Source organism: Amyelois transitella, chromosome 28 (assembly GCF_032362555.1).
Source record: "Amyelois transitella isolate CPQ chromosome 28, ilAmyTran1.1, whole genome shotgun sequence".
NCBI classification, from domain to species: domain Eukaryota; kingdom Metazoa; phylum Arthropoda; class Insecta; order Lepidoptera; family Pyralidae; genus Amyelois; species Amyelois transitella.
In genome coordinates, this window is record NC_083531.1 from 4,832,159 (window position 1) to 4,849,488 (window position 17,330).

Consider the following 17,330-nt stretch of genomic DNA (forward strand, 5'->3'; position numbering starts at 1 on the left):
CTCAATCCTATCATTAAGCCAAATAGCTGAACGTGGCCATTCAGTCCTTTCAAGACCGTTGGCTCTGTCTACCCCGCAATGGATATAGACGTGATTATATGTATGTATGTATGTATTATTCACTAACCTGTTCCTCCTTCTGTTTCCGCATCATCTCCTCCTGCTCCCTCTTGAGCGCTTCCAATCGCACCTTCTCCCTCTTCTCGGCTTCTTCCCTCTCTTTCCTTTCGCGTTCAGCCTATGTTACGATTATATATATATATATGTATTCGAAATCCTAACAAATTTAAATATGTACATAAGGTCTTTTATTATTAAGTTTATATCTATACTAATATTATAAAGCTGAAGAGTTTGTTTGTTTGTTTGAACGCGCTAATCTCAAAAACTACTGGTTCGAATTGAAAAATTATTTTTGCGTTGAATAGACCATTTATCGAGGAAGACTTTATGCTATATTACATCACGCAGCTACTGTAAGGGGCAAATAAATAATGGAAAATGTGAAAAAAAAACCGGGGAATATTATTCATCCTTGTGGGCTTCAATGATGCCCAAAATAACTATTCCACGCGGACGAAGTCGCGGGCACAGCTAGTTATATATGTATGTATATGCAAAATATTTTAAAAAAATCGGTTCAGTAGATAACTCGCGAACAAACAAACAAACTTACTGTCGCATTAATAAGTTGGTATATAAACATTTTTTTTTATATTTTCATTAAAGTGAATAGACTTGAAATCTAAGTAAATATCTAATATTATTTCAATAGAGTTTTTTTTTAAATACATTTACAGATTTCAAATTTACCTCCGCCTCCTAGGTTGCGTTGAAAACATTAAAGGAATATATAATTATTATATTAAAAATATTTAAAGATTTTAAGTAGCTTAAATGATAAGTAAACAAATTAACAATCAATTGTGCGTGTGGTACCGAAAAAAAAAATAGTACCACATCTCGTTCCCATAGATGTCGTAAAAGGTGACTTGGGCATAGGCATATAAACTTGGGATTCTTCTTTTAGGCGATGGGCTAGCAACCTGACACTATTTGAATTTCAATTATGTCATAAAGTCAAATAGCTGAATATGGTCTATCAGTCTTTTCAAGTCTGTTGGCTCAGTCTACCATGCATGGGATATAGACGTGATTATATGTACTATGTATGTAATTTACAATAAAAAGTCATCCCGAAACCGCCGAGCTTTCATGAAACGAGTTATAAATGTGGAAGAAGCGAAAGAAGTGTGCAGAGATCGGGGCAAATGGAAAGATGCGGTCTCTGCCTACCCCGCCAGGGAAAAAGCGTGATTTTATGTATGTATGTACAATCAAACCACGGATATTCTAATATTTTACGGACCAAATAAACTACTTTTAGCCTCTTCACCAGCTCTGTCTATCCCCTAGATGACTAAACATGACACATGAGGGACCAAATGAACACATTGCCGCCTCTTTAATTCTCGAGTTCTGCCTGTCCCCGCGCCGTGTTCTCCCTCCGCCTCTCCTCTTATGACGTCACGCTGCTTATTGACTGCAATTAGCTATCCTATCCCTAATTTCCCCTCTCCGTCTTTCCCCTGGGCGATTAAACAGGAGATTATCTTAAGGTATGAACAATAAACCTCACTTTCTCCTCAATCTTCGCATGATGTCTTTCTCTTGAATGACAAAACAGGGGACTTAGAGGATAACATAAACACAATACCTTCTCTTTAATTCTCGCATCGACTAACTACAAGCGTCTCCTCTCCAGCTCTATCTATTCCCTAAATGACAAAACAGGGGATATAGGGGATTAACTAAACACAATACCTTCTCTTAAATCCTAGCATAGGCCAACTGCGAGCGTCTCCTCTCGACCTCCGTCTATTCCCTAAATGACAAAACAGGGGACAAAGGGGAATAAAATAAACACACTACCTTCTCTTCAATCCTCTCATCGGCCAACTAGATGCGTCTCCTCTCGAGCTCTGTCTATCTCCTAAATGACTGTAACTACAAGCGTCTCCCTGTTCAGCTCTGTCTTTCTCCTAAACGACTATAGCTACAAGCGTCTCCTCCCGACCTCCGTCTATCCCTTAAATGACAAAACAGGGTATAAAATAAACACAATACCTTCTCTTTAATTCTCGCATCGGCCAACTACAAGCGCCTCCTCTCGACCTCCGTCTATCCCCTAAATGACAAAACAGGGGTATATCTATATATATAAAACTCTTCCGTTACTGAGTGACTGACTGACAGACAACGCACAGTCGAAACTACTGGTCGTAGACAGCTGAAATTTGGAATGTAGGTTCCTTGGGATATGTAGGGGAGCACTAAGAAAGGATTTTTGGAAATTCTACCCCCAAGGGGGGGAAAAGGGGTAAAAACGTTTCTATGAAAAATCTTATTCCTTGGGTTTATAAACTTGAAACTTGGCATGAACACGTACATAGGCAAGTAAATATGTTTGACATTATAAGTTTTTTCAAACTACCCTCCAATCGTGATTTAGGGGGTGCGATTGGGTGACTGATTTATTAACGCACAGCCGAAACCGCTCGGTATAGGAGTCTGAGATTTTGAACAGAGGTTCCTTTAGTAACATAAGTGAGCACTAAGAAGGGATTTTTGAAATGTCAACCCCCAAGGGGGGGAAACGGGATAAACTGAGCCGGGGCTGCGGGAAAGTTCTAACGAGATACCGTGGCCCCGGAACGCAAAGGGCAACTGAAGGAACGAGGTGGGTTTTAGTCAGTAAAAGTCTGACACTCCCTTCCGTTCCACCCAGAGCGAGAGAGGTCATTTGATGATTTCCCATCCTTAAAAAAAAAGACTTTGTATGACAACTTTCAGTCGTCTCTTTAACATACATAATAACATACATAATTATGTACATACATGCATAACATTAATAACATCACGCCTTTAAATCCCTATTTTGTGTTAACACTACCCATACAAACAGCTAAAAGGAAACAAGTGAAGAGACGAAATTTGTCCGCATCCATTTTCACCTAAATTCTTAACGTTAATGAGATTTACATTTTATTATCAGGTCAACCTAATAGCCTCACATGTACGTATAACTTCGTAAGAATTTTCTTTCAACTCCTAACCGTTGAGGAGTTGTACCTTCCATCGTCAGCTCATTCACATGGGATGATGACTATCAGACGCAAATACTTAAACAGATCTATGAAATTGTCAAAAACGTAATTGCCTGTAAATTTGAGGTTTGCCCTTGATTTCCCTGGAATACCATCATCAGATCCTGACTAGGTAACAACGGGACTAGGTAACACAGGCTATATTTAATTCCAGTTGTAACAAGATTTCAGCCTGTGGAAGAAAAAGCCCTGTCGAGATCAATAAAAAACGCTATATATAACCGAATTACACGTGGGCGAAGCCGCGGGCGGAAAGCTAGTAGAGTATAAAATTAAACACAATACCTTCTCTTTAATTCTCGCATCAGCTAACTACAAGCATCTCCTCTCCAGCTCTGTCTAAGTCCTATATGACTGTAACTAACAGCGTCTCCTCTAGACCTCCGTCTATCCCCTAAATGACAAAACAGGGGATATAGGGTATAAAATAAACACAATACCTCTCTTTAATTCTCGCATCGGCTAACTACAAGCGTCTCCTCTCCAGCTCTGTCTATCCCCTAAATGACAAAACAAAGGACTTAAGGTATAAAATAAACACAATACCTTCTCTTTAATCCTAGCATCGGCCAACTGGGAGCGTCTCCTCTCCAGCTCTGTCTATCCCCTAAATGACAAAACAGAGGGCTTAAGGTATAAAATAAACACAATACCTTCTCTTTAATCCTAGCATCGGCCAACTGCGAGCGTCTCCTCTCCAGCTCTGTCTATCCCCTAAATGACAAAACAACATAGGGTATTAAATAAACACAATACCTTCTCTTTAATCCTAGCATCGGCCAACTGCGAGCGTCTCCTCTCGACCTCCGTCTATCCCCTAAATGACAAAACATATATATCCCCTAAATGACAAAACAGGGGATATAGGGGATTAACTAAACACAATACCTTCTCTTTAATCCTAGCATCGGCCAACTGCGAGCGCCTCCTCTCGAGCTCTCTTTATACCCTAAACGACTAGCGTCTCCTCTCGACCTACTATATCCCCTATATAGGGTATTAACTCCCCTAAATGACAAAACAGGGGATATGGAGTATAAAATAAACACAATACCTTCTCTTTAATCCTTGCATCGGCCAACTGCGATCGCCTCCTTTCGAGCTCTCTTTATACCCTAAACGACTATAACAACAAGCGTCTCCTCTCGACCTACTATATCCCCTATATAGGGTATTAACTCCCCTAAATGACAAAACATATATATCCCCTAAATGACAAAACAGGGGATATAGAGTATAAAATAAACACAATACCTTCTCTTTAATCCTAGCATCGGCCAACTGCGACCTCCTCCTCTCGAGCTCCGCCTGCCCCCGCGCCATGTTCTCCCTGCGCCTCTCCTCGTATGACGTCACGCTGCTTATTGACGTCACCGATTCGCGACTACGGATTAGGGGGGGAAATGTCTCGTTAAATTATTAAGGTACCATTACATTAATTGTTAAGGTACCATTATCTTAATTATTAAGGTAACATTATCTTAATTATTAAGGTACCATTATCTTAATTATTAAGGTAACAATACCTTAATTATTAAGGTAACATTACCTTAATTATTAAGGTAACAATACCTTAATTATTAAGGTAACATTGCGCTTACGCACCTACTGAAATAGGGTAACAGCAAAAAAAAAAAACTGAAAACAATACATATTTTTTGTATGGGGATATATTATTTTAAGTATTTATTTCAATACACACGGTCTCATTTCCATGGATGTCGCAAAAAGCAACTAAGGGATAGGCTTACAAACTTGGGATTATTTTTTTAGGCCATGGGCTAGTAACATGTCGCTATTTGAATCTTAATTCTATCATTAAGCCAAATAGCTGAACGTGGCCTTTCAGTCTTTTGAAGACTGTTGGATGTCTAATCTGCAAGGGATATAAACATGGCTATATGTATGTATGTATACTCAATTACAGACAAATTTTTTTATTTGTATTGATAACAACTTATACCTATATAAACATCCAAGACCCAGGCCAATCAGAGAAAGTTCGTTTCTCATCATGCCCTGGCCGGGATTCGAACCCGGGACCTCCGGTGTCACAGACGAGAGCTTAAGACAGGGTCCATGGTCAAAGGCACACCCCGTGCTCCTCTCCAGAGTGATGAGAATGCGACCGGGACTAAAGCCAGGTGGGAGAACATCTATACTAATATTATAAAGCTGAAGAGTTTGTTTGTTTGAACGCGCTAATCTCAGGAACTACTGGTTCGAATTGAAAAATACTTTTTGCGTTGAATAGACAATTATCGAGGTAGGCTTTAGGCTATATAACATCACGCTGCAACTATTATATTACGAGCGAAGAAATTATGGACAATGTGAAAGAAAAACGGGAAAAATTATTCATCCTTGATCAATCACACACATACACATAATCACGTCTATATCCCCTGCGTGGTAGACAGAGCCAACAGTCTTGAAAAGACTGATAGGCCACGTTCAGTTGTTTGGCTTTATGAGATCATTCAAAATCAATCAATGATGCCCGAAATAACTATTCCACGCGGATGAAGTTGCGGGCACAGCTATCCTGTGTATAGGTAGAGGTCATTGAACTCACCGGAAACATGGTGGTATCAGTTCCGGGGGCAGTTTGGCAGGGACGGGCTCGCCTTGTGTCGCCTTCTCGCACAGATACATGGCTAGGACGAATTCTTCACACCCTGTATAAAAATTAATAAATACACCCTGTATATGAATTAATAAAAACACCCTGTATATAAATTAATAAATACAACCTGTCTATAAATTAATAAATACACCCTGTATATAAATTAATAAACACATCCTGTATAAAAAATAATAAACACATCCTGTATATAAATTAATAAATACACCCTGTATAAATAATTTGTTTCTTTCTTATATTATTATGCGCCGTGTGGTTAAGGGCACCAATAGAAAAAAAAAAACAATAGGACCACTCAGTCTCGTTCCCATGGATGTCGTAAAAGGCGACTAAGGGATAGACTTGTAAACTTGTGATTTTTCTTTAAGGCGAAGGGCTTATATATCAACCTGTTACTATTTGAATTTCGATACAATCAGCTGAATGTGGCCTATCAGTATTTTCAAAACTGTTGGCTCCGTCTACCCCGCAAGGGATATAGACGTGATTACATGTATGTGTATGTATGTTTCTTATATTGTTATAATTAAATTTAGCTGTAACCAGCGTCTGTGAACTGCCCCGTTAGAGGGGTGGGGGTAGGAAGACAGTCTTTATTTGATATCTTAATTTCGGATTGGATTTGTGTGAGATTGGGACGGGATTTAGAAGAATTTGTGTGAGATAGGCTATAGGCTTATAAACTTGGGATTCCTCTTTTAGGCGACGGGCTAGCAACCTGTCACTATTTGAATCTCAATTCTATCTTAAGCCAAATAGCTGAACGTGGCCATTCAGTCTTTTCAAGACTGTTGGCTCTGTCTACCCCGCAAGGGATATAGACGTGACCATATGTATGTATGTATGTATGTTGTGTGAGATTGGGACGGGATTTAGAAGAATTTGTGTGAGATTGGGACGGGATTTAGAAGAATTTGTGTGAGATTGGGACGGAATATAGAAGAATTTGTGTGAGATTGGGACGGGATATAGAAGAATTTGTGTGAGATTGGGACAGAAACCCAAATGAAGTTAAAAAAAAGTCCAATCTTGACCAGAACCCACCGAGTTTCCCGTCGGAGTCCAAATCGGCCAACGCCCATATCTGGGCCAGTGCCTGCTGCGGCAGACGAGACTGCAGCATTATGGAGCGAGCTTGTACCCCGGACACAGAGCCGGTCTTGGCACGGTCGGTGGCGTTGAAGAAGAATTTGTGTGAGATTGGGACGGGATTTAGAAGAATTTGTGTGAGATTGGGACGGGATAAAGAAAAATTTGTGTGAGATTGGGACGGGATTTAGAAGAATTTGTGTGAGATTGGGACGGGATTTAGAAGAATTTGTGTGAGATTGGGACGGGATTTGAACAATTTGTGTGAGATTGGGACGGGATTTGAACAATTTGTGTGAGATTGGGATGGGATTTAGAAGAATTTGTGTGAGATTGGGACGGGATATAGAAGAATTTGGGTGAGATTGGAACGGAATATAGAAGACATTCAAATGATAGTCAACTCAAATTCTGACACGAATAAATTCGGACACATTGGATTATTAACATCGCTACAAGACAGAAACCCAAATGAAGTCAAAAAAAAACACAAAAGTCCACAAACTTGACCGGAACTCACCGAGTTTACCGTCGGAGTCCAAATCGGCCAGCGCCCATATCTGGGCCAGTGCCTGCTGCGGCAGACGAGACTGCAGCATTATGGAGCGGGCTTGAACCCCGGACACAGAGCCGGTCTTGGCTCGGTCGGTGGCGTTGAACAAGGATTTGTGTGACATTGGGACGGGATTTAGAAGGATTTGTATGAGATTGAGACGGGATATAGAAGAATTTGAGTGAGATTGGGACGGGATTTAGAAGGATTTGTATGAGATTGAGACGGGATATAGAAGAATTTGAGTGAGATTGGGACGGGATTTAGAAGTATTTGTGTGAGATTGGGACGGGATATAGAAGAATTTGTGTGAGATTGGGACGGGATTTAGAAGAATTTGTGTGAGATTGGGACAGAAACCCAAATGAAGTTAAAAAAAAGTCCAATCTTGACCAGAACCCACCGAGTTTACCGTCGGAGTCCAAATCGGCCAACGCCCATATCTGGGCCAGTGCCTGCTGCGGCAGACGAGACTGCAGCATTATGGAGCGGGCTTGAACCCCGGACACAGAGCCGGTCTTGGCTCGGTCGGTGGCGTTGAAGATGAATTTGTGTGAGATTGGGACGGGATATAGAAGAATTTGTGTGAGATTGGGACGGGATATAGAAGAATTTGGGTGAAATTGGGACGGGATATAGAAGAATTTGGGTGAGATTGGGACGGGATATAGAAGAATTTGTGTGAGATTGGGACGGGATATAGAAGAATTTGTGTGAGATTGGGACGGGATTTAGAAGAATTTGTGTGAGATTGGGACGGGATTTAGAAGAATTTGTGTGAGATTGGGACGGGATATAGAAGAATTTGTGTGAGATTGGGACGCGATTTATCATTTTACATTCAAATGATAGTCAACTCAAATTCTGAGACGTATAAATTCACACACATTGTGTTATCAAGCTCGCTACGAGACAGAAACCCAAATGAAGTTAAAAAAAAGTCCAAACTTGACCAGAACTCACCGAGTTTACCGTCGGAGTCCAAATCGGCCAACGCCCATATCTGGGCCAGTGCCTGCTGCGGCAGACGAGACTGCAGCATTATGGAGCGAGCTTGAACCCCGGACACGGAGCCGGTCTTGGCTCGGTCGGTGGCGTTGAACAACTGTGTGTACCTTTGAATGAAATAAATATACATATATATATATATATATATGTAATATATAAATAAATATATATGGGACAAATTACACTGATTGAGTTAGCCTCGAAGTAAGTTCGAAACTTGTGTTACGAGATACTAACTCAACGATACTATATTTTATAATAAATACTTATATAGATAAACATCCAAGACCCAGGACAATCAGAAAAAGTTCTTTTCTCATCATGCCTTGACCGGGATTCGAACCCGGGACCTCCGGTGTCACAGACAAGCGTACTACCGCTGAGCCACAGAGGCCGTCTATATGTAAAATGCCATAAGTAGGTAGTGCCCTTGTACTAAATTTGAATGAATTAATGAATTTCTCTTCTAGTTTAAATTTTATTATTATTATTATTCCCTTGATATTTTTTTTTTATGTATTTAAAACTTTATTGTACAAAAAAATGTACATTTAATTTTTAATTTATAATTAATGTAGTGTCGTGTGGTTCCCGGCACTAATACAAATAAGAATAGGACCTCTCTATCTCTTTCCCATGGATGTCGTAAAAGGCGACTAAGGGATATGCATATAAATCTTGGATTCTTCATTTAGGCGACGGGCTAGCAACCTGTCACTACTCGAATCCCGATACTTTTATAAAACCGAACAGCTGAACGTGGCCTATCAGTATCTTCGAGACCTATCCGCTCTGTCTACCCCGCAAGGGATACAGACGTGACTATATGTATCAAATACTACGATACTTGTTGTATGTTATAATTGTTAATATTGTGTAAGAATTTAATGTATAAGTTGCTTTGTCTATCGCATTGGTTTTTATGACTGTAATGATAGGATAAGTTTACATACATACATACATAAAATCACGCCTCTTTCCCGGAGGGGTAGGCAGAGACTACCTCTTTCCACTTGCCACGATCTCTGCATACTTCCTTCGCTTCATCCACATTCATCTATCTCTCTTCATGCAAGCTCGGCAGTTTCGGGCACTCTCGACCTGACCCTTTACCAGGACGTCCTTAATCTGATCAAGATACGTTCGTCTAGGTCTTCCCACTCCGACCTTTCCCTCCACACCCTCCATGTATATCTGCTTATAGGAAAAGTTTTGATGAAATAAATAAATAAATTTATACGTAGATGTAGACTCACTTAAGTTTCTGCGGTTGTGGAATGCCCCACTCCAAAGGTGGGGGGCTGACCACGCCCATGGGAAGCTCAGTGGGACTTGTCACCACTGATCCTGTAAACCACATTACATTATACAGGGTGACTTTTTTTTTCAACTGCATAAATTTAACTGTTAAGTGTACTCATCTTAAGGATATTTAAAAACGTTAAAAGAAAAATATCGGTTCATATTTCAGAAAGTACGAAAAAAAATAAAAGTATCAAAATCCACGATCCTAAATACGTCATATCACCCCGGCCGGCGGAAAAGCGACGCGTAAGATTCAGAGGTCAACGACACAATTCATTCAGCTGTGCGATCTCGACAACTCTGTACTTTACTTGATCTTGATACTAGAAAAATAATTTATTTTTCAGACATTTATTTACATGTTTAGTTTAATTTCTTTTTTTAGTATTGGCCTTTAATAAAGCGTGTGACGTAGTTTTTGAGGGTTTGTTAAATGTGAAAATGATGACGTTTAATTTAAATAAAAATAGGCTCAAATGGCTCAGAAGCATGGGTATAGTCTATGTTTAAAATGATGCAGTTGTTTTAAATGTCACCCTGTATATAACTAGCTGTGCCCGCGACTTCGTCCGCGTGGAAAAGTAATATTGGTCATCATTGAAGCCTTCAAGGATGAATAATTTTCCCCTGAGTTTTTCACATTTCTCATTATTTCTTTGCTGCTAATAGTTGCAGCGTGATGTTATATAGCCCAAAGCCTTCCTCGATAAATGGTCTATTCAACGCAAAAATAATTTTTCATTTCGAACCAGTAGTTCCTGAGATTAGCGCGTTCAAACAAACAAACAAACACTTCAGCTTTATAATATTAGTATAGATTAAATATTTGCTGTCAACTGTATGCGCAATGGGTCTCCGCTGCCGTGAGAATTTCGGAATGCAAAGTATTTTTTGTTAATTCAAATTATATCCAATGTATAGTAGAACCGCCTAAATGAGTCCTCGCCCGCGGAGTACAGGGGCGCGGGGGTATGACGACGAAGGGGACCGAGAGAGGTGCGGGCGGCGGGCGCATTCTTGTAAAAACTCAGTTCGCTCGCTACGCGGTTAGCGATCACACGTGTTGACAGTTGCGGACGCCTTGTGAAAATTATACATGAGATTACATTCTCAAGATGAGTCGAAATATTTTCGGACATAGAATTAATAGTCAGTGCAAACAAATGGCGTTTAACGTATATGAATATTTTAGAAAAAAGAAACTCGACCCAAATTCTGATGAATATAAACAAGATATACCTTTAAATAAAACTGTAGCAGAAGTTACTGGACTATCAGAAAAGACTGTATCTAGAATTGTACAACAAGGGAAAGCATTAAATGACAACGAGAGATTTAAATCACCGAGAAAACCAAAACAGGTTCGTAGAAAAAGAGTGGAAATAGACGATTTCACAAAAGGAGTGGTAAGAAGAAAAGTCACTCAGTTTTACACAATTTTCAAAAAAATACCTACTCTGAAAACTTTGAACGCTGTACTTAGAGAAGAGAATATATTACACTGCGGCAGGGAATATTTAAGGCTATTATTACATGATCTAGGTTTTAAATTTAAGAAATGCGGATCTAAAAGGAAACTCCTTATCGAACAGCCAAATATCACATCGTGGAGGTGGAAATACCTAAATACTATTAAAAAATATCGTAGAGAAGGAAGACATATTTTATACCTTGACGAAACTTATGTAAACGCGTCTCATAACGTTTCAAAATGTTGGCAATCAAAGGATGAACTTGGCGTTCTATCTCATATTGGTAAAGGGGACCGTTTGATCATCGTACATTGTGGAGGTCAAATTGGATTTGTAGACGGAGCCCTTGTGATATTCAAATCCAAATGTAAAACAGGTGATTATCACGATTCTATGAATTTCGCAAATTTCAGTAAATGGATAAATGAAAAGCTCATGCCTAATATACCGCAAAATTCTGTCATAGTAATGGACAACGCAGCTTATCATTCGGTTCGAGAAGAGAAAAAGCCAACTATGGCTTCTACCAAGCCAACTATGCAAGAATGGCTACGACGACATAACGTGCCTTTTGATGAAAAACTTAGAAAGGATGACTTATATAAATTAATTAAAAGTAATTTCACAGAAGATATTTACAAAATTGACGAGGTATTGAAAAGAAACGGACACGAAGTATTGCGTTTGCCTCCATATCACCCAGACCTGAACCCAATTGAGTTGGTCTGGGGTGATATCAAAGGACAATTAGCACAAAAAAGTATCGACTCTAATTTGGACCAGAAAAAAGAAATATTAGAGAGATTATTTGCTGAATATCCCAAAGAGAAATGGGAGAATTGTGTTAAACACGTGATTAAAATCGAAGACGAATATTGCAAACATGATGGAGTCCTAGATGAAGTTGTTGATTTTATTATTAATGTGCAAGACGATTCTGATGATTCTGATGATGGCTGTTGTGAAAGTGAAGAATCAAGTTCCAGTGATAGTGATATTATGGACATAAGTGATTGATTTATAATTTTGATAAATTTTGCATAAATAAATATTACATACATAACTTTATTACCTTTTTTTTACCTACATATCATACCTATATATCATAAAATCACATTTTTATCGAATTGTTTTGTATGAAAAATAAAAATTTGAAAATAACAATAATCGAAAAATGCTTATGCTATTTAATTCATGTACGTGGTCTCGTTGATACCATGGAGTTATGGGATAACAAAAGGAACACGTTGTATAGTTTACAGTTGTTTCATTCAAATTTTGTATAGCCATTATTATTTTTTTAATAAAAATCTTCACCTGTTTGCCGCTAACCACTATGACGTCACATATCTCAAGAAATGTCCAGTAACATTTCGCCCCTTGTATTACACGCTACGCTCGACCGCCGCCCTTCGTCGTCATACCCCCGCGCCCCTGTACTCCGCGGGCGAGGACTCATTTAGGCGGTTCTACTATAATTTCAAATTTCGTTGAAATTTATTTTGGTTAATTTCGAGCAAAACTTAACAAACCTCAACCGTTCGCATTTCCAAAAACACGCAAACGGAGTAACAGCTAATTAAATGTTGTTAAAAAAAAAAAAAAATTACCAGGTTTAGAAATCGGATCACTCTTTACGGTCGTAATGGGCGTGGAAGTAATCGGTTGCGTCGCCATCGACCCGGCCACAGTGTTGATTGCTTGTGGGGGGCTGCCGGCCAGTGAGGGTACAGTTGTACCCCCTGCGAGTGGCTGCGATGAGGGGACAATGGGGGGGCCGGTTAACGGCTGGTTGGGGATTAGGGGTTGAGTTGGGGGGATTAGGGGTTGAGTGGGCGGGATTAGGGGTTGAGTTGGCGGGATTAGGGGTTGAGTTGGGGGGATTAGGGGTTGAGTTGGGGGGATCAGGGGTTGAGATGGGGGGATTAGGGGTTGAGTTGGCGGGATTAGGGGTTGAGTTGGCGGGATTAGGGGTTGAGTTGGGGGGATCAGGGGTTGAGTTGGGGGGATCAGGGGTTGAGTTGGGGGGATTAGGGGTTGAGTTGGCGCAATCATAGGCTGAGAAGCCATCATGGGAGCCGTCATTGGCGCCGGGGGTATAATTGGCTTTGACATTAAAGGTTGATTGTCTATCAGAGGTTTGGCCCCCGAAATTAGGTCGGGGACAGGTTTATTTGGGGGGGTCAGCGGTGGGATTAAGGGTGATGATGTTTGTTGGGGCGGGGCGTCGAAATCCCCGAGTAGGGATTGGTTGGTTGGGGGTTGAGACGACAGGGACGAGATGAGGGGTTGAGAAGGGATGGAAGGTGGCATTGTGGGCATAGGAGGGATAGGTGGCTTTGCAGGTGGTGTGATTTGCTTTTGAGCCCCTAAAAAAGAGAAAAATACATTGTAATTTTCATCGTATTAATGTGACTAACATTATTATATTTAAGTCCATTTTAAAAATTAAAAGATAAGAGTGTCATGTGGTTCCCGGTACCAATATAAAAAAGAAAAGGACCACTCCATCTCATTTCCCGTGGATTTTGTAAGAGACGACTAAGGGAAAGACTTTTAAAGTTGGGATTCTTATTTAAGGCGATGGGCTAGCAACCTGTCGCTATTTGAATCTCGATTCTATCATTCCAAACAGCTGAACGTGGCCTGTCAGTCTCTCCAGGACTGTTGGCCCTGTCTACCCCGCAGGGGATGTAGACGTTACTATATGTATGAATGTAAAAGATAAACACAACATAACAGCTGACCGTGGCAGTAAATTGCATTGAGCTCATGTAAGCCCTCAATAAAAAAATCGGGAACAAGTTTATAAGATTTTTTTTTTGGGCGATAAGCTACCAACCTGTCACTGTTTTAATCTCGATTCTATCATTAAGCCAAACAGCTGAACGCGGCCTAGCAGCCTTTTCAAGACTGTTCACTCTGTCTACCGCACAATAGATATAGACGTGATTATATATAGGTATATATGTAAATTTATAAACATCGAAACAAAAAGTTAGTCATAATGCCCATTTGATTTACGATTAAGAATAGTGAAGGCGCATTTAATAATTAAGTGAACAACGTATTATAAAGCTAGTACCTGGTTGACCGAGCTGTGCTCGCTGAACGTCATAAAAACCAAATAACATATGTAGTAGAAAATAAAAAACAAAATAAATATTGCTCATTTGAAAGTATTGGATAAGAATTACCTGAAGGACTGAGAGACGCGAGGAGCGACGGCGGCAACACTTTTGGTATTTCAATACCGTGCAGTTTCAAATTTATGATCTGAAACAGGTCACAAGTTTTTTTTCTCTTTTTTTTTTATATTCCTCAGATAATCTTTGTATTTTCACTAAGATGTATGCCTCTGTGGTGGCATTCACAGCTCTTGAGGTGCTGCTGTTGTGCGTTTATTCTGTGACAACAGAGGTCCCGGATTCGAATCCTGGGCATGATGAGAAAAGAACTGTTTCCGATCGGCCCGGGTCTTGAATGTTTATCTATATAAGTATTTATTATAAAATATATAATATCATTGAGTTAGTATCTCGTAACACAAGTCTCGAACTTACTTCGAGGCTAACTCAATCAGTGTAATTTGTCCCATATATATTTATTTAAATACATTGAGTTACATACAGTTCATCTAGAATACAGCATCATAATACCTTGCAAGCGATGGAGAACTCCCTCAGATCCAGTTTGCCGTCAGCGTTGGTATCGGCCAAAGACCAGATCTGCCCCAGAATCGGCGGCGGCAGCTGGGACTGGAACAAACAATGTGTTTGTGTGTCATGTTTTTTAATGTAGACAATGTGCATTCGTCCACGATTTAGATTTAAGAGATCTATTTTTGTAAATTGACGTCCGATGAAAATGCTGCAGTGTAGTTTGTTCCGCCGCTTCTTCTACACATGCGCTTTGGAAGCGGTAGTAGTTGTAATTAGATTTAAGTTATGTGACGTCAATAAGTGATACCTTGTATCTAATTTTGAAAATAAATCTATTCTATTCTAATGTGCATTCTTTCCGTGTCGTTCTCAACTGTGTGGTTCCCGGCACCAATGCAAAAAAGAATAGGACCACTCCGTTTTTTCCGTCGTTAAAGGCGACTGAGGGATAGGCTTACAAACTTGGGATTTTTTTTAGGCGATGGGTTAGCAACCTGCCACTATTTGAATTTCAATTCTATCATTAAGCAAAACATGGCCTATCAGTCTTCTCAAGACTGTTGGCTCTGTCTACCCCGCAAGGGATATAGACGTGTTTATATGTATGTCAAAATATATATATACATATAATTTTATTTTTAACAGGTTTTTCTAATAAGTGCCGTGTGGTTCCCGGCACCAATAAAAAAAAAAAGAATAGGACCACTCCATCTCGTTCCCATGGATGTCGTAAAAGGCGACTGAGGGATAGGCTGATAAACTTGGGATTCTTCTTTTAGACGATGGGCTAGCAACCTGTCACTATTTGAATCTCAATTCCATCATAAAGCCAAACAGCTGAACGTGGCCTATCAGTCTTTTCAAGACTGTTGGCTCTGTCTACCCCGCAAGGGATATAGACGTGATTATATGTATGTATGTTTTCTAATAAGACTATGCACACATTAGAATATTATATCACATTGATTGATTGATGCAAATACAATGATACAGACAGTAATTATTAAAATAAAATGTTTGCTCTCTATTGGTTTTAATTAGTTTACATACATACATACATATGATCACGTCTTTATCCCTTACGGGGTAGACAGAGCCAACAGTCTTGAAAAGACTGATAGGCCACATTCAGCTGTTTGGCTTAATGATAGAATTGAGATTCAAATAGTGACAGGTTGCTAGCCCATCACCTAAAAGAAGAATCCCAAGTTTATAAGCCTATCCCTTAGTCGCCTTTTACGACATCCATGGGAACGAGATGGAGTGGTCCTATTCTTTTTTATATTGGTGCCGGGAACCACATGTTTTCCTTATATATAATTAGATTCCCTATATTAATGTCTTGGTGGTATCTTCCAAGTGCAGACATCAGCTACTCCCTTTGGCTGGTAGCCTATCAAGACTGTAGGTTCTAACTACCCTGTTAAGGATATAGACGTGATAATATGTATGTATTTACCTGCAACATGAACCTCTTAGCTTGCTCGCCTGTCAGGGCTCCGTTGACCGGGCCGAGGTTGCGGAAGTGCTCCGCAAACTTGGCGTGCTCGTGAGGCTGAACTACCCAGGGGTCTGCCATGGTGAAGTCTGTAATATATATAGAGAAGCCGTTTAGCTGATAGTCCAGTTTCGGCAGATGAAGCTTGTTTGTTTCGTTGTAAGTAAGTGAGACTTCAGTCTGATCTCCGTGACTCAACTCATAAGGAAAAACTTGCAGGGATCCTAAATAACTTTCTTATCTTGCTGAGAGGCTTAGAAATGGGTGTATATAGCTTCAATAATTTACAACACTTTCTACAGAAAATTAAATTGCATTGGCACTGTAAAAACTCTTAAGAATTGATAATGTAGAATAAACTTACATCAAAGCTGTTAGGTGCACGTAAAATTTGTGATGAAACGCCCTATTTAGTTAGTTACACTCAAAAATGTTTGAAGATTTTATATACGAGCCACTGAAATTATTGATCCAGGGTAGGAATGTGAAAAAAAAATCGATTATGGAAAAAATCGATTAAATATCGATTTTTTTAAAGGAAAAATCGATTTTTATACATGATTTTTTAAAAATTAATAATCGATTAAAAATCGATTTTTATAATCATACAATAAATGCACTCCAACATTACGTTTTTGTCTTCTGGCTTGGAGCCCGGAACGCGAACTGCCAAAGAATACTATCATAGCTCCATAATATTACATCAACGCCATCTGTGCATTCTTTCTGTGCTCTTAAAACAGTTTAGGTGATTAATTTAATCAAACATTCTCTAGATGGAATAAGTTGATGAACAGTATTTTACCGACATTCGGTTGATATTTTATTCATTATTCGTTGCTGAAAGTTCATTTTTCAAACTTGATTGTAAAAAACTTTAATTTGTGTTGATTTTATAAGAACTTTCTGTTTCTGATGTTTATTTTTAATGA

At 39.5% G+C, this 17,330-nt stretch overlaps 1 protein-coding gene across 1 annotated transcript in view; it reads right to left on the bottom strand.

Moving 5' to 3' along the window:
* The window catches only part of LOC106137553 (intersectin-1), a 36,321-nt gene extending 19,446 nt beyond the window's left edge, over window positions 1–16,875 (bottom strand). Inside the window, exons 1-10 of the mRNA XM_060952217.1 lie at window positions 16,763–16,875; window positions 16,360–16,487; window positions 14,898–14,996; window positions 14,436–14,514; window positions 12,849–13,607; window positions 9,718–9,808; window positions 8,417–8,568; window positions 5,743–5,845; window positions 4,422–4,551; window positions 128–238 (exon numbers count right to left, since the gene is read on the bottom strand). Of these exons, the coding sequence (XP_060808200.1) occupies window positions 128–238; window positions 4,422–4,551; window positions 5,743–5,845; window positions 8,417–8,568; window positions 9,718–9,808; window positions 12,849–13,607; window positions 14,436–14,514; window positions 14,898–14,996; window positions 16,360–16,479 (1,644 nt within the window). The 5' untranslated portion in view covers window positions 16,480–16,487; window positions 16,763–16,875. The remainder of the gene's footprint in view (window positions 1–127; window positions 239–4,421; window positions 4,552–5,742; window positions 5,846–8,416; window positions 8,569–9,717; window positions 9,809–12,848; window positions 13,608–14,435; window positions 14,515–14,897; window positions 14,997–16,359; window positions 16,488–16,762) is intronic.
* Between the last annotated feature and the right edge of the window lie 455 nt (window positions 16,876–17,330).